Source organism: Osmerus mordax, chromosome 7 (genome assembly GCF_038355195.1).
Source record: "Osmerus mordax isolate fOsmMor3 chromosome 7, fOsmMor3.pri, whole genome shotgun sequence".
Taxonomy (NCBI): Eukaryota; Metazoa; Chordata; class Actinopteri; order Osmeriformes; family Osmeridae; genus Osmerus; species Osmerus mordax.
The window spans coordinates 13,286,888-13,310,203 of record NC_090056.1 but is presented as its reverse complement, the minus strand read 5'-3'; the positions used below and the strand labels follow the sequence as shown (position 1 = coordinate 13,310,203).

General features: G+C 46.5%; 1 protein-coding gene across 1 annotated transcript; it reads right to left on the bottom strand.

The window, feature by feature from the left end:
- Positions 1–167: 167 nt before the first annotated feature.
- dnah12 (dynein, axonemal, heavy chain 12) lies at positions 168–22,726 on the bottom strand. Its single transcript, XM_067239062.1, has 74 exons — positions 22,527–22,726; positions 22,350–22,440; positions 22,186–22,212; positions 21,906–22,095; positions 21,752–21,821; positions 21,474–21,632; positions 21,156–21,351; positions 20,781–20,969; positions 20,514–20,667; positions 20,245–20,336; positions 19,973–20,151; positions 19,721–19,856; positions 19,502–19,627; positions 19,284–19,418; positions 18,968–19,161; positions 18,567–18,810; positions 18,278–18,463; positions 17,936–18,136; positions 17,636–17,830; positions 17,431–17,552; positions 17,202–17,337; positions 16,898–17,044; positions 16,644–16,763; positions 16,331–16,487; positions 15,972–16,144; positions 15,683–15,835; positions 15,350–15,589; positions 14,947–15,192; positions 14,702–14,821; positions 14,515–14,624; positions 14,175–14,358; positions 13,916–14,056; positions 13,736–13,819; positions 13,274–13,462; positions 13,014–13,133; positions 12,728–12,916; positions 12,485–12,636; positions 12,267–12,405; positions 11,974–12,140; positions 11,595–11,850; positions 11,151–11,450; positions 10,845–11,023; positions 10,511–10,703; positions 10,180–10,341; positions 8,717–8,911; positions 8,322–8,455; positions 8,056–8,218; positions 7,848–7,928; positions 7,532–7,708; positions 7,297–7,428; positions 7,056–7,145; positions 6,824–6,964; positions 6,413–6,654; positions 6,173–6,320; positions 5,895–6,040; positions 5,520–5,734; positions 5,180–5,372; positions 4,882–5,074; positions 4,613–4,785; positions 4,368–4,508; positions 4,052–4,210; positions 3,719–3,863; positions 3,475–3,625; positions 3,089–3,342; positions 2,783–2,923; positions 2,565–2,702; positions 2,236–2,469; positions 1,908–2,096; positions 1,715–1,818; positions 1,229–1,433; positions 841–978; positions 647–738; positions 469–536; positions 168–361 (listed from the first exon to the last, which is right to left on the bottom strand). Exons 1-74 carry the CDS (start codon positions 22,724–22,726, stop codon positions 168–170), a joined length of 11,919 nt encoding a protein of 3,972 aa, XP_067095163.1.
- Positions 22,727–23,316: the final 590 nt, after the last annotated feature.

The window sequence follows — 23,316 nt, the reverse complement described above, 5'->3', positions numbered from 1 at the left end:
CGCACACAGTCATATGACACACAATACTCTTAACATCAAAGCCACAACTTGAGGTAGTTGTAAATGTCTTTAATAGGGTTCATTTGTGAATAAAGAATCCACCAAAAGACATGAATCCCAAGTGGGACGGCATAAAGTGCTTGTATGAAATAGTGTGACTTCCAGTTTCAGTCATCCAGCTGACACAGCATGGCCACTCCTCTCTTGATCCAGTGCTGCAGGCGCTTGTTGGTGGGCAGCATCATGCTGATGACGAAGTTGGTGGAGTGCCCTGTGGTGGAGAGGGTGCCCTTCCTCTCACTGGTCTTATACAGTGGGCACACATACAGGCTCTGGGACTGCTCTGTCCCATCCTTCTGAGCTGTGGGGAGAGGAAGAAAATAGAGAATGATGACACCCGAACAAACTCCTAAATAACACAATGACAACGGGTGCATCAGGTAGTGTTTAGTTTCCACGTGTTCTTACTGGGTTTGATCCAGATGATGGGGACAGAGTCAAACAGGACTTTGGGGTGTTGTTCAGTGAGGACTCCACTGTTGACAGGGAAGAGCACAAAAACAGACTCAGGGACTAAAACTCTGTTGCTCCACTGCACTACAACTTAATTCCAAAAAACGTAATATAAAATGGAGCATTAACCTACTTTTGTCTGTCCCAGCGAGCCCCATCCAGGAACAGACCGTGGATGTATACACCATCCTCAGGGCTTGTGTCAGAGGTTTCGATGGGAAGAACCTTCCAGAGGGGAGAGAGTAACAGTGCAGAGGCAGGAGAGGTCAGCTATGGGTAACACAGGTGGCTGTTGAAGGATCATACATGTGGAGTGTGTGAGCAGACCTCGTAGCTAAAGACCAGCAGGTCGATGGGAATGGAGTACTTCCTGGCGTAGTTCTGCATGGCCCCCGTGAGGAAGGCCTGGATGAAGAAGAAGCCGGACAGCCAGAACACGCTTGGCTTGTTGGTCTTGTACCAGTCCTACAGGCACACACATCACAAAAGACTGGTATTAAAGTGAGATGAACCACTACCTGATGCACCAGTTGTCACTATCTTCCACTGGAATCCATAGAAAAACAAATGTGATTGTTTTTATTATATCATATTTGTTTTATATTTGATTCAAGCATGTATTTGACCTCCCTCTGAAAAACAACATTGAGGGTGAAATAAAAAATATCCTCTGCTAATGTTATGTCATTAGTGGATGTGATATAAACATACTGACCTGCAGGAATTTGAGCCTGGTAAGAAAGTCTGTTATGTAGCTACCCAGGGGCTTGAGGCTGGGGTAGGAGCGCTTGGCCCACTTCTCTGGCAACTTGCCCACTATCAGACTGCCAGACAGGGCCTCCAGCTCAGCATCCATCACCACCAGACCCTTGATGGCCTTCTGCAGGTTCTGCAGGCTTACACGAATGGTGACACATAACCTGGGCAAGAGGGGAAAACCACACTAGTGGGCTTTCTGAAGACTTTTTGTTTCATAATCTAACTTTTTTCAAACCTTTAGAAACTTTTCTTTGCACATCCTGTATTTGTTCATGATTGCAGAAGTTGAATGTAACTATTCCTTCATGGCAGTTGTAAACCTGTTAGCCTAGAAAGTGCAGCTATAATTTGAAGCTTAAAGATAGACTCACCCATTTGAACCTAGAGGTTTGTTTATCCATAAATTGATCTATTTCACTTTCAGTTCTATGCTGTATCTTACGTGTTGTAGCGTTCCATCTCCTGCACCAACACAGTGTTCATGCTCTCCTCATACATAACTGGGAACTTCATCAAGGCTGCCTCAATGTCAAAGTTAGCTGGAAGCTACAGGGAAAAAAGGAGCTAGGTAAGTTTAAAAATGACAAAAATGTAAAACATGGACAAAACACCAATATTTGACAAGAACTTGTCACCTTAGTGAGGACGTCGTTAGCAATCTCGAACAGTGTGTTGTCACTTCCTGAGCTGGCCCCTCCCTTGGAGCCCCCTCCCTGTGTGAGCAGCAGGGAGTCAAACAGCAACTTGGTCTGCTGCAGGTCCTTTGAGATGTCCACGTTCTCATGCATCCCAAACACCTCTGGGTGCTGGGTGAGAGGAAGGTTCTAGAAGACATCGTACAACCAGTCTGTCATAGAATCTAATACTTCATTGTACAGAATAGACTAGAAATAGAACAGACTATAGACAAAATTATGTATTGGACTAAAACAGCATCACTGAAAACCCCTCTTAAGTCCCTACCTTGATGAACTCTATATAGTCCTCATAGATAGACTTGGGAGGGGCATAATATTTGCCGCTGGGCGAGAAGATGTAGCGAGGATTTTCTATGATGTCTTTGTTGTAGAAGTCAGCCAGGGTGGTCATGAGCAGTCTTCTGTCCCAGTCATCAGTCACCCGGCCCCCGTAGTTACATTCCCCAGTCAGGTAAGTGATGGCCTCAAACGGCACACTATCATACTCGTTCACAAACAGCTGTGGGAGTCCAAGAGGGAGAGAGATGGTGAGAGAGCAACTTGCGATAGACAAGCACATGGATGTGTGGATGGTTGATGAGTGTGTGCGATTACCTGCAGCTGTTTGATGCTGATGCGCAGATCTGACTCATTGAAGCCATACGGAATGTTCCAGCCAAGGGGCCCAAACTTCTTCCTCTCTTGAACCAGAGCATGAAAGAAGCACACTCCATACAAGAGCTTCTCCCACACCTGAGCAAAACACCAGAATTAAACATAGTATGTGTGTATGTGACTCTGTGTGTGTGTGTGTGTTTGACCTCCACACTCACTAGCTCTTTTTCAGAACAGTTGCTGAAGAAGGCAGGGTCAGAGACTGGGTCTGTCAGGTAGGACTGCAGCAGGTTCAGTCTCAAGCCGGTGGGAGGCTCGTTGGTCATCTTCACACCGTTCTGCAGAATGGTCACTGGGAACTGACCATAGGGGGAGGGAGGCAGAGGCCACATTAATGGTGTTGTATGTACAATCACATAGCTGTTATCACTGCGATATCTGAGCTGCTTATAGAAGATGCTGTGTGATTATACTGCAGACTCATCATCTCACCAGGCTGGGGCCTACCAGGTGCTGAGGCCTACCTTGGGGGAGGGATAGCTGGTGAGCCACAGGCGGAACTCTGGGTGACAGGTTTCGGGGCTGAAGTCCTCACAGATCTTCTCCAGGGTGGACATCCAGGAGACAGCCAGGTGACAGTTCTGAAGGCACACCCACGTGCCCTCCTTCATGGCCGTACGGATCATTTTAGCAGCGATGGGACCCTGGCCCTGACCCAGAGAGATGGCCTGGAACTTTGAGCCGCCCATGTTTTTGTCATTGGCAAACTTCAGTAAGCCTGGATGAGAAATGAGGACGAATCTGTTTGACTAAAGCATTCATGAACCATATATGGCAGACACACACACATGTGTGCAGTCTGGCAATACTAAAAGATTACAGTGTGTTGGTTTAGCGGGATAGCACTCACTGGCCATGGGGTCAGCCCCTGGAGACAGTATGAACACCAGTGGGATTGTAGAGTTGGAGTCCAGGTAGCTCTTACTCAGGTCAAAGGGAGGGGGCTCCACAAACTTCCTCCCCAGCTTTTCAGTCACATAGTTGTTGATGGCTGGTACAATCTGACAAATGACATAGTAAAGTACTACATGAACATTCATTTCAGGTGTATATCATGGAAGAGGTGCCTTGACAAAAAGGCTCTTTTTTCTAACCTTGTCGGGCCTGAGGCCACGGTATATGATCATCTTCTGCAGGTCATTAAGGGTTTCACACCAGGGTTCGGGCAGGTGGGTGTTGTAGGGCTCCTTACTGTCATAGATGGTCAGGAACATCTCTGGGTTCTTCGTGAAACTCTCCCTTGCAAAATGAGGGTTAGAGGTTAACATAGAGGAATGAAAAAACAGAGCTCAATGACAATGTATGAGGCCATAATGACCAAGATTTACGAATTGGCGAATAGTAGCCATCAAGCAGATGGGTGTTTGTCATACACAGAGTTCTAGTACTAAGCGACACTACAGGCTGGCGGTAGCTGGGTCTCCTACTTGAGTCCCTGGAGTTTGGGCAGGTCGCTGGCCCTGCAGATCTCATCCCAGCTCTTGTCCTGCAGCCAGGACGGGTCAGGGTTGGGTGTGTTGTTCTGCAGGCCCACTCCTCCAGTCAGGAAGAACATCAAGTCAGAGTACTCTATCTCCTTCTTCGCTCTGCAGGAGATCATAGACAAGCCATTTAACAACAGTGGAGGCTCAATAGAATGTATGCAGTCTACGCGTGTATATAGATCCGCTTTAAAACAGAGCCAATGGACAGATCGGTTCGGGGGAACCGAAGGCTCCTCTGCGATGGGAAATAGAGACTTACAGAAGAAGGTTGGAGCAGAGAATGAAGGAGAAGAGGAGTTTGTCCTTCTCAAACAGGGAGCGACACACGTTACAGTACAGGTTGTAAGTGAAGTGGTCAATCAGGTATCGCAGCCTCTTCTCCAGGATCTTAGACTTGTTACTGCAACACAAGCAACATGCAATTATTCCACCACAGAGCATCCTGAATGTAAAAAAACCTCCAGAATAGCTGGGCCTATGTCCCTTGTAATGTTCATGTCTCACCTGTCCTGGATGGAGTTCATGTAAAGGTTAACAAACCAGCCAAGAGAATACTGGTACATGGGGTCAATGTTGGCCAAGTCAGCAATACTAAAGAACAGAATGGATGAGTGCTTGGCTATGGCTCTGTAGCCCTCCCTTGACTCTGCTATCTTGATCTCGGTCTTCTCTGCTATCTGGGGGGTGGAATGTCAGAGGAGGTTAGATTGGCAGAAGAGTCACCAAAGATCCACCCTGTCTCCCTCCTCTCTCTGCGGAGACCTCAAACTCACCTGCTGTTTCTTGGAGATCTCGTTGGACATGATCTTGGCTGAGTCCAAGACCTGAATGGCACTTTCGTCCTCCAGGATGTTTCCCTCCGACGATGACAGCGTCTCTAAGATCTTATCCTCTATCTCTTTCAGCTGTTTCTTGTTGGCTGCAGACTGCAGAATGAGGGCGTTCCTCTCCTCTTCCAGTTCGGGCCTGGGAAAAGGGAAATGACAATCGGAGGTAGTACCAATGCTCGCTAGTCACTTGAGAGTAGAGGGAGGGAGAAACAGAGAAAGGTTTGTGTCTGTGTGTGCCCACCTCTCCTTAGCGACCACGATGCCAAGTAGCTGGTCCTCCAACCCCTCCGGGGTGATCATGAAGTTGAGGAGGGAGACTTTGGTGGCCAGCTCCGGCAGGTAGTGGGGGTTCCTCAGCTTAGTGGTGATGTAGAATCGGAAGTCTCGGGAATACTCAATCACACTCTCCCCCAGTCGAATACATTCCATACCCCCTTGTGTCAGACAAAAATCCGTTATAATTCAATTGGCAATACAATTATAATCGTACTAAATACATGTAATATATTAGTCTGCATCTTGTTTATCTAATAAACGTTGGAGTGAAACGTTTACCGCATGAGTGAATTGTTAACCCTAACCTTGTTTGAAGATCTGTTTGAGCAGCAGGGGTTCCAGAGAAGGGTCCAGCTCCTCTGCAACGTTTTCCAGCAGCAGAGGAGATCCAAACTGGATGCAGTTCTCCAGGGTTCTCATGTAGTCCCCGTCCGTCAGCTTGATCACACTCAGGTTGTTGTCCTTCTCTGAGTTCTTCACCCATTTGTTGGCCTGACCCTGGGGGTCAATCATGAGGGGCCTGTTGAAAGAGAGAGAGATACAGAGAAAAAGAGAGACAGAGAAAAAAATAGAGAAAGAAAGAGTGATAAAGAGAGACAGAGACAGTGCAGAGAGAGAGAGTGAGGGCTGGGTGTTTTGAGTAATGTCATTATGTCAACTGTGAAAAGAGAGGGAATCACCATCGGCGTGAGTTGCTGACAATCACTCCATTGTCGATGGAGAAGCTGTCGGTGGGCAAACCAGCAATATTCCAAGCCCTGATTTTGATGGGGTCTCCAAGGGTCTTACTCAAAGAGAAGTCATCAGATGATGGAATATTCTTCGTCTAGTGGCGTAGGAGAGAGAGATGTTTGAGATAAGTGTGGAGAATAAGTGCCAGTGATGCACAAGTGCCAGTGATGCACACTACCGCACAGACGATCAGAAACCATTACTGAGAGAGAGGTAGAAATGATACCTTGCAGAGTTGTGTCCATTTCTTTGCACAGTTTTGTCTGAAACCTGCAGTGAAGGCTCCCAGGTAGGCAATGACCCCAGCTGAGATGAGCACGTCTCCGGTCAAGTTGTCATAGGTGTTCTGTAAGTCATCAGCTGCCTTAGACCACCTGTAGACGGACCGCAATGTGGAGGAGAGTCAGTCCTTCAGACAAATCACTTTCATTCTCATCATCATCGCCTCCACCATCAAAAAGCCCACCTGGTCTTTTCTCCTCCCAGACCACCGATCAGTTTCTCAGCCCGCTCCAGCTTGCGGGCGCAGAGATCCACCTGGAACTCCAGCTGGGCCTTTTCCTCCGTCTTATCCTCAAAGGTCTTCTGCAGGGAGGCCAAGCGGTCCTCCACCTCCTTCAGCTCAGCTCTCTTCTCATTGAGCAGGGCCATGGTGGTGGCCAGGGACTGTTGGGCCTCCGCCAGGTTGGCCTTCTTAGGGGCAACTACCTGCATCACACAGGAGGGGAGCGAACGAGAGGTCAGAGGAGAGAGGCAGGAAGGAGGGCAGATCGACAGTAGAGAGTTACAGTGAGTGAGTGAAGAGTGGAATAGGAAAAGAGAGGCTTGCAGAGACAGGAGGGCTGCCTGAAGAGATAGAAGGTTCCGGTCACTCCACCTTGGCTATTCTGTCGTACACCTCCATGGCAGTGATCCACTTGCACAAGCCTTCGGCTGCAGAGGAGGCCTTGGCCACCTTGGTGGGGTCAAAGTCCGGGTTGGTCATGTACTCACTTCGGATCTTAAGCATCACTGGCACCTGAGAGTGGAAAAAGATGAGAGGTCATTCAAATGTATATGTTCATACATTATGGGTGGTACAGCTTGGATGAGAGGTTAAATGAACTTACAGGAATGTTGTCTTTGTCATATTCTTTCAGGTCTCTGAGGAAATTCATGTCTCCAAGAAGTTTCTTGCTTGGACCCCAGTAGTCAAGAATCTGCATGTTTGTAATAATAATTAAAAATTGTAAAAATGTTAATTATTATTTTGTACAATTTTTACAAAAATTACAATTTTTAAATAAAATTAAAAAATTGTTAAACATAGACAGTTTGCATGCTGTTATCATTGAATGGACAGGGCCTCACCTTCTGACCAGTCCCTGCAGGATCAGCAATCTTGTCTGGTTTTAAATCTTTCATCACACACACAGCAGCCATGACCAGCTTCACACCAGATGGAGGGTTCTTCATTGACTTCACAATGGTGACGTCAGAGGGCTGGAAGGAGTGGGGCCCTTTAATTTACACTTCACACTTGCATGTATGTGTGTTAGTACACTGCGGTACTGCTCTGGTAGTCAAATGAGGCAGCCATGTGTACCTTCAGGGTATTCAGGGCAGAGAGGGCCATCTCCAGGGCGGGTATGGCCTCTGCCAGGTCACTCTCACACTCGTCCTTCAGCGCCTGGGACTCGTTAGCCTTCAGAGTGGCAGCCTCCTCGTCCACACGCACCACCTTACTCTTGGCCTCCACCTGTACCGACTCCACCTCTATCACCTGAAACACAACCCACGCCAAGCTGCATTTAGGCCATGCCCTTATCAGGAGCAGCGTTGAAGGTTGCACATGCACTTTGAGACGGCAACAAAAGAAACAATATGTCATTGTGTGTGTGTTTCATGAGTGTGTGTTTCACCTTCATCATCTTGGTGTTGTCAATCTTGGCCTGCTCCAGCTTGGGCTGCAGATCCACGAGCTCTTTCTTCATTGCACCCACCTACAGACACACAAATCCACAGAGCCTATGGAATGACTAAATACTGACAAGTTTACTGTACTGTAAGCTATTAAAACAACATAACGGTGTTGTACACATGTTAATGAGTGAGAGGTGTGTCCTGTACCTGAGACTCAGCGAAGGCCAGCTTGTCAAGACCGTTGGTGTACCTCCTCTTGGCCATCATGACCGTGTCTCGTTTCTTGGTGAGGAGTTGAAGAAAGGCAGCAATCAATTCCAGGTAGGAGGTGGGGGTGACATAGTTATGCCGACCCAGCTCAGACAGGAACCTAGCGTTAGAAACATAATTTTGTGTCACGATATCACCAGCATGTCTGTTTCTGTCACAGGACTGAACCATAAAGAGTAGAATCTGTTGTGTAGTTTGTGTACTTGTGTGAAAGCTCGATGGCGGAGGTGTGAAACGTCTTGCAGATGGGCATAACCTCCTGCCTCTCACGTTCACTCATCTCCAGGCTCTCCAGGAACTTGTTGGCCACGCGCTCCAGCGCCTCCTCTGGCCAAGGCTGGACAATTCATAGCCGAGGGATTAAGAGATGGATATTGAGCGACGTACAAGAACATCCAATTACCATTAAACATCATGATTCTTCTTCTTTTATACTGTAAATCAATCTGCTTAATCTCTATTCATCTTTTCATCTAAACAGAAGTGTTACATGGTGAATGTGCTGCTACAATTGATGACACATTTGATGACGCATAATTGCTTCCTCATTGTAGGTTTGCTTTTCGGAAAGCAGTGTATATTGTTCCTGCATGTGTACCTGGAACCAGTCGATGGTGCAGCAGTTGATAAGTGAAGGAAACTGACGTAACCGGTTACGGAAAGCATCTCCTATGGGGCTGAAAGCCACTACGATGTGTAGGTTTGCCCTGCAGCGCGTCACAAAGAAGGCAAACAGAGCCAGAGGGCTGAACTCCACACTCTTATTACCAGCCTGAGCGATGGGCCGCACCGCCTGGAGGGGGGAGGACAGGGAGGGGAGGACAGGGAGGGAGGGGAAGACAGGACAGGGAGGGGAGGACAGGGAGGGGAAGACAGGACAGGGAGGGGAGGACAGGGAGGGGAGGACAGGACAGGGAGGGGAGGACAGGACAGGGAGGACAGGGGAGGACAGGGAGGGGAGGACAGGACAGGGAGGGGAGGACAGGGAGTGGAGGACAGGGAGGACAGGGGAGGACAGGGAGGGGAGGACAGACAGGGGATGGGGACGGGACAGGGGTTGATGTCATTTTTCCTCAAACATAAAGAGCAAGGTAAACGGGGAGGATGGGGTGTGGTTCGGTAGGTAGGTGTCGTGGCTAAAATGGATTGACCTCATGACCTATTGGCCAACATGTAAGAATGCCCATAAGTAACGAAGCAGGCCACTGACTGTGACGGAGAGACAGTCAGACCATGAGTGAACAAGAGTGGAGCCACGAGTTTGGGAACAACACATTCCTTTGTAATAAATAATAAAAGAAAGGAAGAAAAGGAACTGTCAAGCTTTAGACAGAGACAACCTCAAAGGAGAGGCCAGGGTCATAGTTTGCTCCTCTGAGAACTCAGCGTGCAAACTTACGCTCTACCTAGGGAGAGAAGTCAAGTCAAGTCAGTTTATTTATAGAGCACATTTAAAAACAGCCAATGCCGACCAAAGTGCTGTACAAGGTCATCAGATAAGGCAAAACAACAATAAGTAGGAACAGCAGACAAACAACACAATTAAAATAAGCACGAGTGACCCTAAACTGACTCGAAAGCCAAAGAATATAAATATGTTTTAAGACAAGACTTAAATGTCTCGGTGGTGGGGGATAAAAATTGGCAGTTTATTCCACAGAGTAGGGGCCACAACGAAAAAGGCACGATCACCTTTGTTTTCATCCGAGTCTGTTGACATGTGGACAGAAGGACACGGGGAACAGGTCGGGCTGACATTAGAGATAGGAAACTTGCACACAGAGCAATACAGGGAAAAGGGGAGCTGACTGTGTGTAAATTGTGTTGACAGTATTGGGAGATTGTGGAGGAAGGAGGGATGGGAAATGTGTTCATGTTGACATAAATATGTGTGGGATTTTAGATACGTCTCTAGCATTCTTCTGTATTCTTGTAACCACTGCTACTTTGCTGAATAAACCATCAAGCTGCCTTGATTTTGAAAGACATTCCGCTCCTAGTTTTCTCTTGACCAAATACCTTCTGATATGGACTGAGAATTCCTACAGTAGGTAACCTTACCTCTATGATTTCCTGTTTCTCATCCACAGCAAAGAGGTTGGGCACTTCTCCTGTGTTCAGGACACTGTCCACATCCTCCAGGAAGGCTTCCTCTTTAATCTGAGCATCGGTGAGCAGAAACACTGTCTTCTGGCCTTTCACCCCTGCATTCTTAAAGAGCAACTATGGAAGAAGACAGGAGGGAGAATGAATCAACAAAACACCTGCCAAAAACACACGTAGCTCTGTGATAAAGCAGGCCTGAAGCAGACATACACTACATGTATACAGTAAGTGCATTTTCAAAAATGTCCGTATGTAGAATAGTAGTGGAATATTCTCCTCCTTTGACCTTGAGGTCGTCCCTCCATTCATTCATGCCATAGCTCTTGGAGATCTCGGGCTGGAACAGGGTCATCTTGGCCATGGAGGTGGCCAGACGGGTGATGGACTGACGCCCGCTGCCCCCCACCCCCACCAGCAGGGCGTTGCCCCCCGGCTGCTTCAACACACGGCTGATGCGCGACAGGTGCTCCAGGACATAGCTGCACACAAACATACAGTATCAATATGTACTTCGTTTTTACGTCTGACTGATTACATACAGATGTTTCCATTGTTTTCCTGTATTGATATAATGCACTTTGTGTGACGGACCGCAGCTTGTCATCGGGGAGAAGCGTTACCGGAAGATGACGAGGTTCATGCGGTTCTTGTGCGTCTGGTTGTACTCGTCCAGACAGAGCTCCACCACCTGACCAAACATCTCCATGGAGGGCACCTCTGCATAAAGACGTTCGTCGTCCTCTAGGTCAGGGTTCATGTAGTCCCCGAACAGGAGGTTGCACATGTTTTCTTCGCACAGCTTGAAAAGAGAAATACACAATGTAAACAAAGAGCAAAGCATTCTAGAAGTTTCAAAGCATTGCGGATATTATTCTTTACTTCTTCACCTATCCTCACGAAACCTCATACACTTTATGTTTACGCACAGTCTTTTTGTCCTGCTTCAGGTGTTCGAAAACCAGCTCGAAGTTCTCTTTGAAGTGGTCTCTGACAATGTCGTTCATGAGCTTATAGAGCCAAGCGCGGTCCTTGTCATCCACCAGACGGTCATAGTAGACACGGAACACCTCATGAACGAAGAGGCGTATCATGGTGCGCTTGTTCTCCAGAGACTCCTTCTTGAGCAGTAGGCAGCCCTGCACCACACGGGAGAAGTCTCGCAGGTTGAAGGTGTAGTGGGACTTGGCTGGTGTGGGCAGCAGGTTCTGCATGGCCTTCTTGTACACCTGCAGGGAAGGAGAATGATCATTGAATGTGTTGACTAACTTCATATCTAACCTCAGTCAACCTCATTAAAAAACAAGCTGTTTTTTTTGTAGTCAATGGAATCATTTTAAAATATATATTTCCTGCATCTCTTCAGGACTCACCTCCATGGTGGCAGCAACTATCTGGTTACCCACAGTGAAGTAGTCTGGAGGGAACTCATTGTTCCTCAGGTAGAATGCCACCACGTTGGAGAAGATGCACACCATGGTATCGTCACTGAAGGCATTAATGCTGCAGATGTTGAAGTGCCGCAGGAAGCGAGGGGTGACAGCATTCCTTCCACCACCAGGGGGCCCCATGGCAGAGATGAGCTGCAGGTCCACCAGAGTGATCTTGGTGGTGTCCTTCAAGTCATACCTGTCAAGAAACAACCAAGGAACACTCGGACATTCTGGCGGGAACAATCTCTGTTATCATTTCAATGGATAGTTCACTGACAACATATCTAGCTGTGGTATCTCTGCGGCCCCCAGTCCTCACCAGTTGCCATGGTCAAAGTACTGACGAAGGAGCTCCACAGGAGGCTGAGCCCCAAACTGCTCCAGCGCCGGCATGTTCATGTCATCCACAAAGATGACACACTTCTTTCCCATGGGCGGACCATACACCCCCTTCCTCCTCTTATCCAGCCTGGACATGATGATGTTCTACACACAGACGAATCATTTCAGAGACTAAGTTAGTATTGTCTTTGGCCTTCATATGTTTGAAACCTTCCATACAGAAACGGAATGGTGAAGGCAGGCTTCTTTTGACAGGTGGTAAGTGCTGACCTGGCTCTGGTTTCCACTGGTACGAGCTGAGAAGTTGATAAAGAAGGGCAGATAGCGGTCCTTGTCCAAGTTGTTCATCAGCTTCTCCTTCACATAGACAGACTTCCCAGTGCCGGTAGGACCCACAAACAGCAGAGGCCTGCATAGAGAGCACAGTCTAGCACGCACTGTACAGCAACCTACAGCATGTGAACCCTATGCTGCTGATGTATGCTTACACTCCATAGTTGATGCAGCAGTCCATGAGGTAGGTGTAGCGGACCGTATCTATGGTAGGAACAATGATGTCCTGGACTTTGGTGTTCTTATCCCCCAGATTGATGTTCTTGATTGACTCATTCCAGTGGATCCATCTGCCTTTTCCTTTGAACTAAAAGAGTATTGGAGCTCATTTTTTTCATTGTAACTTGGCTTACCCCCCAAAAGAGGCAACAAGAAACAGAATTGTGACATTATCATACCTCATAGGAGTAATCATAGACCAGACCCTTCTCCTCAAAAGGACATTCCCATTTTGAGACAGATGCAGGTATGGGGTGTTGCTGTGACTTTCCCAAAAGGATCTCCCTGAGGAAATCATCAAACCTCTCCCTGCTGTCTGCATCACAGCTGCCCCCCACAGACCACACCAGGGAGAAGCCAAATGCCGCCTGCGACACACAGACGAAAAGGGATTAGGATATCAACACCTGGATGAAGAGCACAAATTCAGGGCTATAGTACACAAGCATATTTTGAAAGCATTACCATGATCCAGGTCCGTATGTTTTTGTTCCCGGCATCCTCTTTCACAGGTTCTGTCAGCAGCATCTCAAATAGACGAGTCAGGGACACCACTACGTTACTGTTACTGGTGGAAACCACTTCCTGTAAGACACAACCAATCAGAACTCACTACACAGTCTATGCAGGGTATAGTAGGGTCAAGGTAAAAACTTTAACATTCCTCAATGGGCCAGACAGCAAATATATGTCTGGACTAGTCCTAGGGCCTCCTGTCCTCATACCCTGCAGTGTTTGCGTAGAATTCGGAGGGAGGGGGGCACCAGCCAGTGGAAGAGCTCCAGCAGAAGGGAGCTGTGGTCGTGGGCCTGCAGGGGCTCTGGGAGGGTGTTCATCCAGGAGGTCACCAGGGGCTGCCAGCCCAGCTGGGAAGGCTCCATGTAGATCATCCCACACCTGCTAACTGTCGCTGGCTAGAAAGTAGATGATATGTACTGTCATGCCTTCTCCTTGTTCATAAGGGAGTCAGGTGGCTGAGCGGTTAGAGAATCGGGCTAGTAATCTGAAGGTTGCCAGTGCCAAATGACGTTGTGTCCTTGGGCAAGGCACTTCACCCTACTTGCCTCGGGGGAATGCCCCTGTACTTACTGTAAGTCGCTCTGGATAAGAGCTTCTGCTAGATGACTAAATGTCAATGTAAATAAGGGGTTGACACTGTTATTGTGCTCTGCGGTTAGCCTTCTTACTGAAGCTTGAGACAGGTCCATAGCCTCAAATATGAGACTCATCTGGTTGGACATCTGGATGATCTCTCCACTCATCAAGCACAGCTGTGGAGGAACAGAATAACATTGTAAATGTATGTGGGCTGGTTGTTATCTTCTGGTATATTTCATGTTAGTGTGAGTTACAGTGTACAATCTTGCCTTTTTGTTGTCGTCAAGCACAGTGTTCATGCTCTCGATCCACAGTGTGTCTATAGGGCCGTCAAACACCACCCACTTCCGCTCTGGGGACTCCGCAGAGGCAAACTCCCGAAATGTGTTGGCCACAATCCCGTCAGCCCACTGTACCACACACACACACACAAGGACACACAACAGGGAGATACAGGGTATAGTTGGTTCCTTGGTTCAACAGTTCTTCTTGTAGGGATGACTAAAGGATGGTGATTTAGAACCCCACCTCGTGGGAGACAGGGTCAAACTGGCCAAAGAGCTGTCCCATGGTTATAGACTTGGGGTTGACTGTCCGGAAGTGCACTTTCTCCTCCTCATTATAGCCCTTGTCATTCATCAGACACAGGGTGTCAGCAAGCACATGCAGCACTTTGGTCTTCCCAGCAAAGGGCTCTCCCACCAGCATGAACCTGGATACAAGACAGACAGGGCGAAAGTCACTCATCGGGTGTCCAACACAATATCACATTTAACACTCTGACGTCTGTGAATATGTTTCATTAATGGAAATATGATTCGAATCTGACTTCTGAACCCATGGGGGATTGATGTAAACGATAAGTTACCCATGGCGGACAATCATCATTTCATAGGTCTGGATTATCTTCTCCAGGAAGACCTGGACTGGCTGGACGTTGTGAATCTTACTGCACTCCTCAGCACACTCCAGAAACAGCTGAAGAAACACATGGCAGGATGATGGCACAGTATTGCAATAAAAAGAAGGTTCATAAAAAGAAGCCCTTGTCTAACCTTGTAGTCCGCCACAGGGAGTGAGATGCCAGGAAAGAGATCACTGGTTATGCCATTGAACAGCGGAATATCATGAGAGAGGAACTTGGGCTCATTCACATCCTTGATGGACCTTAGGAGCTGGAGGGAAGTAAAGGGCAAGTCATTATTCACATCAACATACCAAAATCAGTTAGTGTATTTAGGGTTAGATTTATGCTTTTTTACAGTGCCTCAGAATCACGGTGTTCTTGATCTGTACAAACCAGTATATCTTCATTCTCATCAGGGAACTTTAACTTGAGGTTTCCCGCCGCAACCAGCACGGCTTTGACTGCCCTCATGCCGTAGTCATAGTGGAACTGGGAGGAGAGCTGCTCTGAGCACAGCCTGTAGGTCATCACTATCTTTACTGACAGGGGCTTGGCATTCAGGAAGCCATAGGAGTAAAGGGAGATCTCTGCTATCAGCGCGTAGTTAGGCACCATCATGGCTACTGTTCTAAACAACACCTGGAGTGATCGACGAGAGACAAAGAACAAATCAGGGGAAAATTACAATGTAACATTGATAGACCAATTGACAGAAAAATTGTATGAATGCCAACTATAAAACCAAAACCCACAATGAAGAAATAGAAACCAGTTTTAAAGGTAGGGACTACAGTACCTTTAGGTTGTCAGGGAGTTCTGATCGACCAGCATATCCTGGGTTCATGGTGATGGACACGAAGCAGTTGGGGTTGAGCTTCAGCATTGTTCCCTCAAAGTCAAAGTACTCCATCTTCAACTCAATGGCTCTTTGGATGCACAGGACCTGCTGGGCCACCACGGACAACACCTCCAGCTCAATCCGGTTGAACTCGTCAAAGCACGCCCACGCTCCAGATGAAGCCAGGCCTTTGAAGAACTAAAACAGGAGTACAGCACATTGAAACCTATCAACTAAACATGAGTAAACCCAACCCTGCGTTAGTACCGAGAACTGTGAAGTTCCATTCACCTTCCCCATAGCCAGGTAGTCCAGGCCATCGGAGCAGTTGAAAACCACACACTGCACAGCTAGAGCTTTGGCCAAGTCTTTGGTGGTCTCAGTTTTCCCTGTTCCGGCCGGACCTTCAGGGGCTCCCCCCAGGCTCAGGTAGAAGGCCCCAATCTAAGACAGACGGAAAAGAAAGACAAGTTAGAGGGAAAGAAAAGTGAAAGAGGGGCATGAAGTAGATCAACGTTCAACCCACGTTTGTGTGTCACCAGTGTTAAGTATATGTCTGTATTCCCTGCTAGGAACTTACCAGGGTGCGGTAGCATCTGTCCGTCAGTGGTGTGATAACCAGCCTGGGGGAGTTGCCCAGGTACTCATAGGCATACTTGACGTCACAGTTGATGATGCGAACACGCACATTCTCATTGTGCCAATAGTACCTGAGCTGGGCCAACCACTGGAAGTCTGTATCCTGGGACACACCTGCAGAGGAGGGAGGCATCACCAAACAACCAGCATCCAGTCAACTAACAATCACCAAATACAAATATTCACATGGGAGTACCTACTGTAAATCATCAGTCAAAATATTTGGTGATTGGGGAAACATTGGACTATGTGGACAGTCCTGGGGTACGGGGTGGGTTTAAGATTGCTGAGGAACACTACCTTTCTCTATCAGGTCCATGACCACATCTCTGGCATGCACGTCAATGGTTACCAAAGCCCCGAGCGTGGTGCGGGTCTGCTTAGGTAGTTTTCCTCTTACCAGCTCCACAATGTCTTTAAGCTGAGACTGCAGCTGTTCATAGTAATTATTCAGCCCCTGTATATAGCACACACACACACACACACACACACACACACACACACACACACACACACACACACACACACACACACACACACACAGTATGAGCAATTTGTTTATGCAGGATCATAATGACTGTACAGTGTGGGCTTCTCCTCTCCTCTCCCTCACCTCCTTTCCTCCTCTGATGGCCTCATGAACCTCCAGGGTCCAGAAGATCTGGGAGGTGCAGAGCACCACCTGGCCAGGCCAATCCTTCACCCACTGTTTGCGGGGTGTCTCACCATAGGCCTGCACAGAAAAACTTCGAAAATGACTTAAATGTTGACACACACTCCGAAAAAGTTCCTTAATATGGCACTATTATTAAGGATGCATAGTAGGCACTAGGTCCTAGTGTTGGTAGTGATGTGCAAGGTCCTCACCACTCTGGAGCGGGCCACCACATCCCTGACACTGCGCAGCATCACATCCTCCACCTGCACCAGCCACTTCTCCACAGCGCCCCGGGCCTCGGACGTGGAGATCAGCTGGATGAGCTGCACACGCTCTGCCTCACTGCTGTACATGGCCTGCATGGCAGGAGAGACGGTGGATAACAGGGGTAGAGAAAAAGTCCACATCAAGTACGTGTGTGACATGTGAACTCATGAAGGGAGATAACAAGCCATGACTTTATTATTCAAGACTAATTCAAAATATTACTCTTTTGATGACAGAAATGTCTACCTGAATGTCTAGGTTGGGAAGGAAGTCCAGCTTGGCAATGCCTTCAAAGCACTTCTTCAGGTGGGGCTGCACACGCAGGGGATCCTTGGTCTCAGACAGGATCTCCAGCATCTCATCATTAGACAGGAAGAAAAACCTGGAGTAGAGGGCAGTACAGTATGTTGCAATGTTAGAGCCATGCCAAGTTAATAAAAAAAAGGTCTTAGTATCAAAGTATCGATTTAAATACCGAGGGAAGAAGAGACGTTTTTTTTCCAGATAAGCATTGAGTCCCTTCAAGATCTTGTCCAGAAGGTTGTTGGAATCTTGCAGTCTTTCAAGCAAGCCTGGTAGAGAGGTGGCAGGCAGGACCTGCAGCAACCAATCATGTTCAGCTAGTTCACTCATCGTGAGGGACAGTCAGCAGTGAGGTCACCAATACAAGCTCTCCCTACCTTGGGGTCCTTGACGCAGTGCCTCATGACCTCCTTCCACAGCTTGTCAACAGTCTGGAAGAGACGTCCCTCCTCGGGCATCTGCTGCATGATGTCCTCAGAGGAGAAGATAGGCTCCAGGTAGAGCCACTGAGCCTGCACCTTCAGCCACTCGTCTATGGTCTCCTGGATACGAATCAGACGCTCCTCCCACGACTAAGAGGCAGGGGAGGTGGGAGAAGGAGGGGTTGAACTTACACTGGAAGGCTATAGGAGCTTGATTTAGCCACATGACCTCACTGTGCTCAGACATGAACCCACCTTGATCTCGTTCTCGAAGGGCTTGATGAAAGGTGAGCTCCTCATGGTCTGGGTCTTGACAATCTGGTCATCCAGCATGGTCTGGATCTCATCCACAGCTGTGAGGATGGAGACTCCAGACTCTCTGTAGGGGTGGTAGTGGAAGGAGATTCCTTCCCACATCTCCACCATGGTCTGCATGGCTTTCTCCAAGGAAAACTCCTGTGAAGATAAAAAACAAAGACAGAGGGATGAAAACGAGAGAGAAAAAAAGACAGGAAGTGAAAAAAGACAGTATCAAAAATAAAGTGTCAATCTCTTAAAGTGCTCCGTAAACAGAGTCTTTTGAAACGGTTTCCTAACCTTGCTGGCAGAAGCACTGATGGCCTCAAACTGCGTCAAGTAAGGGGCCAGGTTCTGTTTGAGCACTTTCCGTAGAGTAGTGCCGGAGTCAGGAGTGAGGTCATAGTCCACAATTGTAGACATCTGTTCCCAGTGGCGAGACCTGACACCTGGGTTACACAGGATGGACACCATAGGGATGTGCTCCTGGTGACATACGCACATTCAGCACGATTAGCATTAGCAAACATGATTTTGTATATACACTGGATATGTTCACTTGATTTATGGATATTTAATAGTTATGTACCCTGAAGTCCTTAACTTGCTCCATAACCCTGGAACAGATGAGTGCTGTAGGGCTCTCCTGTTTCCCTGCGGCCTCTTCCGCGGGTTTCTTCTTAGCCACTCCTGCCATCTTGTCCTTCTCCTGTTCGGCTTTCTTCTGCTTCTGCTGGAAGAACTTGAGCATCTTGAAAATCTCCCTGAAGAACTCATCAACCTCTACTTCCATGCTCTCTCCATTCAGGTCCAGGAAGGAGCCGTCAATCCATCTGGATTCAAACAAAATTAGGGGTTAGGTATGTAGAAATATTTCATTTCACCTTGTTCTGAAGAGAAAAAAAAAAGAGTTACGTTCTGGTTACTGACAGTATTCACCCACACTAAAAACTATTCAATATCCGCAGCACATACTGCAGTTTGACAAACCTCTTCTCAGTGCGTTGCCACTTCAGCACCAGTCCAAACAGCTTCTGGTAAGGTTCGATGCTCTCCTTGATAACCTCCACTGCAGGATAAAATGTTTGGTCCCATTTGTACAAGTTTTCTTCTTTGTTGATGAAGACTATAGCCTCCTCAGCATCCTGGAGACGCTTCTGGACTGTTCTCACATCTGTTACATACTGTTCAAAAATCAAAAAGTAACTATGAGGCAAAATACAACTGAACATCATGGCAGTTAGCTGGCACTCCCCTTGGTGACAGTGTGATAGTGTGTGGCAGAGGCATAGCAGTGAAAGCGCACCTGCTGCATCATGTCCAACTCGGAGCACTCTGCGAACTCCTCCATCCTTCTCCCCAACTTATCAAGCTCCAGCATTAACTTCTCCCTTCGACCAAGCAGCTCTTGCTCTCCCTTTAGCTTGGCCTTGTCCATCACCTAGGGAGAACAAAGCATTAGCACTTGAGCTGTTCCAGCACCCTCATGTCAACTTTGAGGGCTAGGAAGCATCTAGGCATTACCTCATCATTGAGCTCAAACACTGGGTCGATATTATATGGGCAGAGAAGAACTGTCGAGTTTAGCTGCAGATCCTCTTGATCGAATATGTGAACGTCCAACAGGTAGTTAAGTCTATGGTGGGTCTCCTGCGGAGGTACAGAAAAGGAAAGACAAAAACTCATAACTGATTTGGGTTTAAATTGTTTAAGATCTCTAAATAATTTTAGATTTCTACATACCATTATTTTTGCATTAAGCTCCTCAATTCCCTTTGTCTTAATGTGACTGATGTAAGCTATCATCTCTGTCATGTCCTCGGTGGTCTCTGGAACCTTGAGGGCTTTCTCTTTGATGGTTTCAAACTCTTGGCAGATCCTTTAAGGCACAAAAAGGGAACGTTTAATGAGGCAAAAAGAAAATCTGCGACTCCAAGCACATCAAAGAACCAGCTAGACAAGGGAAATACAAAGTGTCAACTGTATGCAGCTCACTGTAGACTGTGCTTGCGGTGGCTAGTGATTAGTTGCTCCACAAGGATCTCAGCAAAAGTCTTGGCCTTCTTAGCCAGTCCCTGCTTCAGCTCCTCACAGTCCAGGCGGACCATGGCAAAGTGGGCGATCGCTGGGAGGCTTACAATCTGTTTGGATAGAACACGGAACTGCTCCACTTGCTAAGAAGAAAAGAAATAGAAAGTTCAACTACCGATAGTTGAAACTCAAACATCAACACACTAGTTGCATGAAGCTATTCACAGCTCTGTTACCTTAGTGTATTCATCAAAAGAATGGTTTTCCTTCATGAACTCCTCCACTTGGGCCTGTGCTGTTCCATTGACCAGCCAGTCATAGTTTTTAACTGTGGAGAGATGAGGAAGACATGTGTCATGGATTATATTATATATTTTAGTTTTAGTTTCTTCTTCTAGTTAATTTAGTGTTTCAATAATGAGAAACACTGTAAAACAGCCTATTGTGACAAGAAAATATTTTTATCAAAACGGGTTTTTAGAACAGTCTCCTGTCAGCCCCTCACCATAGCTCTGAAAGTGTTCATTAGGTTCCTCTAGGTTCTTCCTCACAGCAGTCCTCACAGTGGTCTGTGCCCATACCAGGACATGGTCTGCCAGTTTGGCATCCACAAAAGACTGGTTAGCCTCACCTAGCCATGACTGGACAGTTTGCACCTTCTATCGATATAGACATCAGAGGCTACATTAGAGTTGAAACACCAAACAGCATTTATTGGTGAAACCAATACCATACTAGCAAAATATTCCATGGTATTTTCTCCCATCCTGACCTGCATGGTGAGAGTAATTTGTTTAAGAATTTGTAAAACAGCCTCTTCGAGATCCTGGAAGCTGGGATAGAATTCCATCTTCTCATCATCAAATGTTAGGTCCATGCGAAATAAGGGCAAACGATGGTTGTTGCAAAGATCAAATAAGCTCACAAACTCTTCGACACTTCTCTCGACCAAGGATCTCAGCTGTGGAAAAATTGACCAAAAAAAATAAAGATATGTAAAAAACAACAACATAGTTACCATGAATTACTAACCGTCAACTTATTGTCATTGTTATTATTAGGCTATGAGCTGACATCATAAAACTGATTACACTTGAAATAACACCAAACTCTGATCTTGAAATCATTGATCACAAACTACTCTTACCTGGTTGGAGATGAGAGTAAAGACACAGTTGTAAAAGGAGTCCAATTTCTCAGGCCTGACCCCCTGTAGAGTGTCCTTACTGGTCAGCAGGTGGATGACTTTGGGGAACCAGGTGTTCCTGATTCTCTCCTCTATTTTCTCACACTCAACAACCACTTTATTCTTCAGACTCTCACAGTCTACAGGGCCTGTGGACCTTTATATTAAAGTAAGAGGAAAATGTATTTCACATATGAGGTAAGGGAACATTGAAAGGATAAAAAGATTCTCCATAATCTTGTGTTAATCACACTAATAATGTAATGATGCATCCATTACCTGCAGTCAGAGAGATCCACTAAGAGAAGGTGGGAGAATGTTATGTATCCCATATCTAAAATGATGCGCATTACTGGGTGAAGAATGTGCAAATTGTCCTTGATCTCCTTGCGACTCCTAACAAAACTGTCTTGCCAGGGTCTGGAGAAATCAAGAACCCTGAAAAAGGTATGGGAATAAAATAAATAAACTAGAATAAAAAAGATGTTTGTTGCATTACCAGCAAGATGATGATGATAGATTTGAAGATGCTGGTTGTGAATCATTAATAAACTCACTTTGCTGATGGACTTCTCTGTATTGTTGTTACTGTCCCCTTTATTTGTGGCTTCTCCAGCACAGAATTTACTGAAGGGGCCAAACATTAGGACAGTGTCAAATCCAAACGCAAACACACACAATCTCACAAGCACACAGTGGTTGTTGGCGAACCTGTGTGTTTGACCATTCCGCTGAGGAAGTTGTCGCTGACCTCCCTGCAGAGTTCCTGCAGCAGCTCATCTCTCCCAGGGCCCTCTCTAAGCTGCGGTGGAACACGGGTCAACATGGCATCCAGCCACTGCTGCTGGATCGGCACAATAGGACTGCCCTCCACACACTGCTTTAAGAACATGTAGTTCAACTGCAATTAAAAACACAAAGATGCAGCCATGAAGAGAGGGATATTTTAAAAGACATCTGAGCAAATATTGTGTTCCAGAACCATTCTTACTCTTCGTTTTCTATCTTTGCTGCTCATCTGTAAAATAAAAAGAAACAGGAATGTTAAATATTACTAGCGAGATTGAGACTATAGCAATTGATTAAAAATAAATAAAAAATTAAATGTTGTCAGTTAAAATCATTCAAGAGGACCTGAAAATAAAGCATTCTTACTGAAGGAGGAAACTCAGGCTCGGGTGACAAGGGAGCCCTAGTAGGTGTAACATCCTTTGCACGTTTGTAGGCCTGTATTGCACTAGAAACCCTTAAACAGTAAGATAACAAACACCGTAGCACATTAGTACAATAGGTTCATGTACAGAGAGCAGAACCCAACATTAATATACTTACACTATCTTATGCAACTGCTGTTGCTGCTTTTTACTTCTCCTGTGGCGCAGGAGTTTCCTCTGTACTGTCATCCGCTCCTCCGCACCAGTCAGCCCTATAGCACCGTCCTGGACAGGTGTGTTTGGGATGGGGGGCAGGACAGGGTAGTTCTTCAAGCCTTCTCCTGGGGGTGGTTTGAACCCACCCGCGAAGGTAGACATCTCGCACCTACAGTTGTAAAGGCATAAGACAAGGTCTGCTTGCTAGACAGTAATAGTACCGCACAGTAGAATACTTTATCTAGTCTACAGTAGCTAACTTAATCCTAACTTAAACGCGCCGAATGACTAGGAAAATCGGTCATATTAGTACAAACAAAGTACAAACAAATTGTTTGAAAGTGAAATGCATATAAGCTGCGATAAGTGCAACAAAACGTACCCCTATTTGTTGCTAAAACTGATTTGCGCTCTCATGTATAGCTCTAACTTCTGGATTTTACAAAGCACCAAAGTGAATTGCGAGAGAGATGGTAAACAATTATGTTGCTATGGAAACGGTCAACTAGCCATACAGCATGAATTCAGGGTTATCTGATAACTTATTAATGCACTAAATAGAGGCATGTGAGGTGTAACTGACACATCATGTAAAAAAAACCTTTACATTATATCCATGTAAAAAATGTATATAGCTACATAAAAAGGAAAACGTTTTAGGATATCTGTGTGTAGGTGTATGTATGGCATGACATGAATAATTAAGCTCATAATCTAGTGTAAACACATTTAAACTCTACAAATTATTTTAA

Excerpts from the sequence above, each read along its gene's own strand:
- dnah12 (XM_067239062.1), bottom strand. The coding sequence starts at position 22,726 with ATGTCTACCTTCGCGGGTGGGTTCAAACCACCCCCAGGAGAAGGCTTG. Across the intron at positions 20,337-20,513 it reads TGAACACTTTCAGAGCTATG|TTAAAAACTATGACTGGCTG; the intron begins GTGAGGGGCTGA and ends ATCTCTCCACAG. Across the intron at positions 3,864-4,051 it reads CCCAAACTCCAGGGACTCAA|GGAGAGTTTCACGAAGAACC; the intron begins GTAGGAGACCCA and ends TCATTTTGCAAG.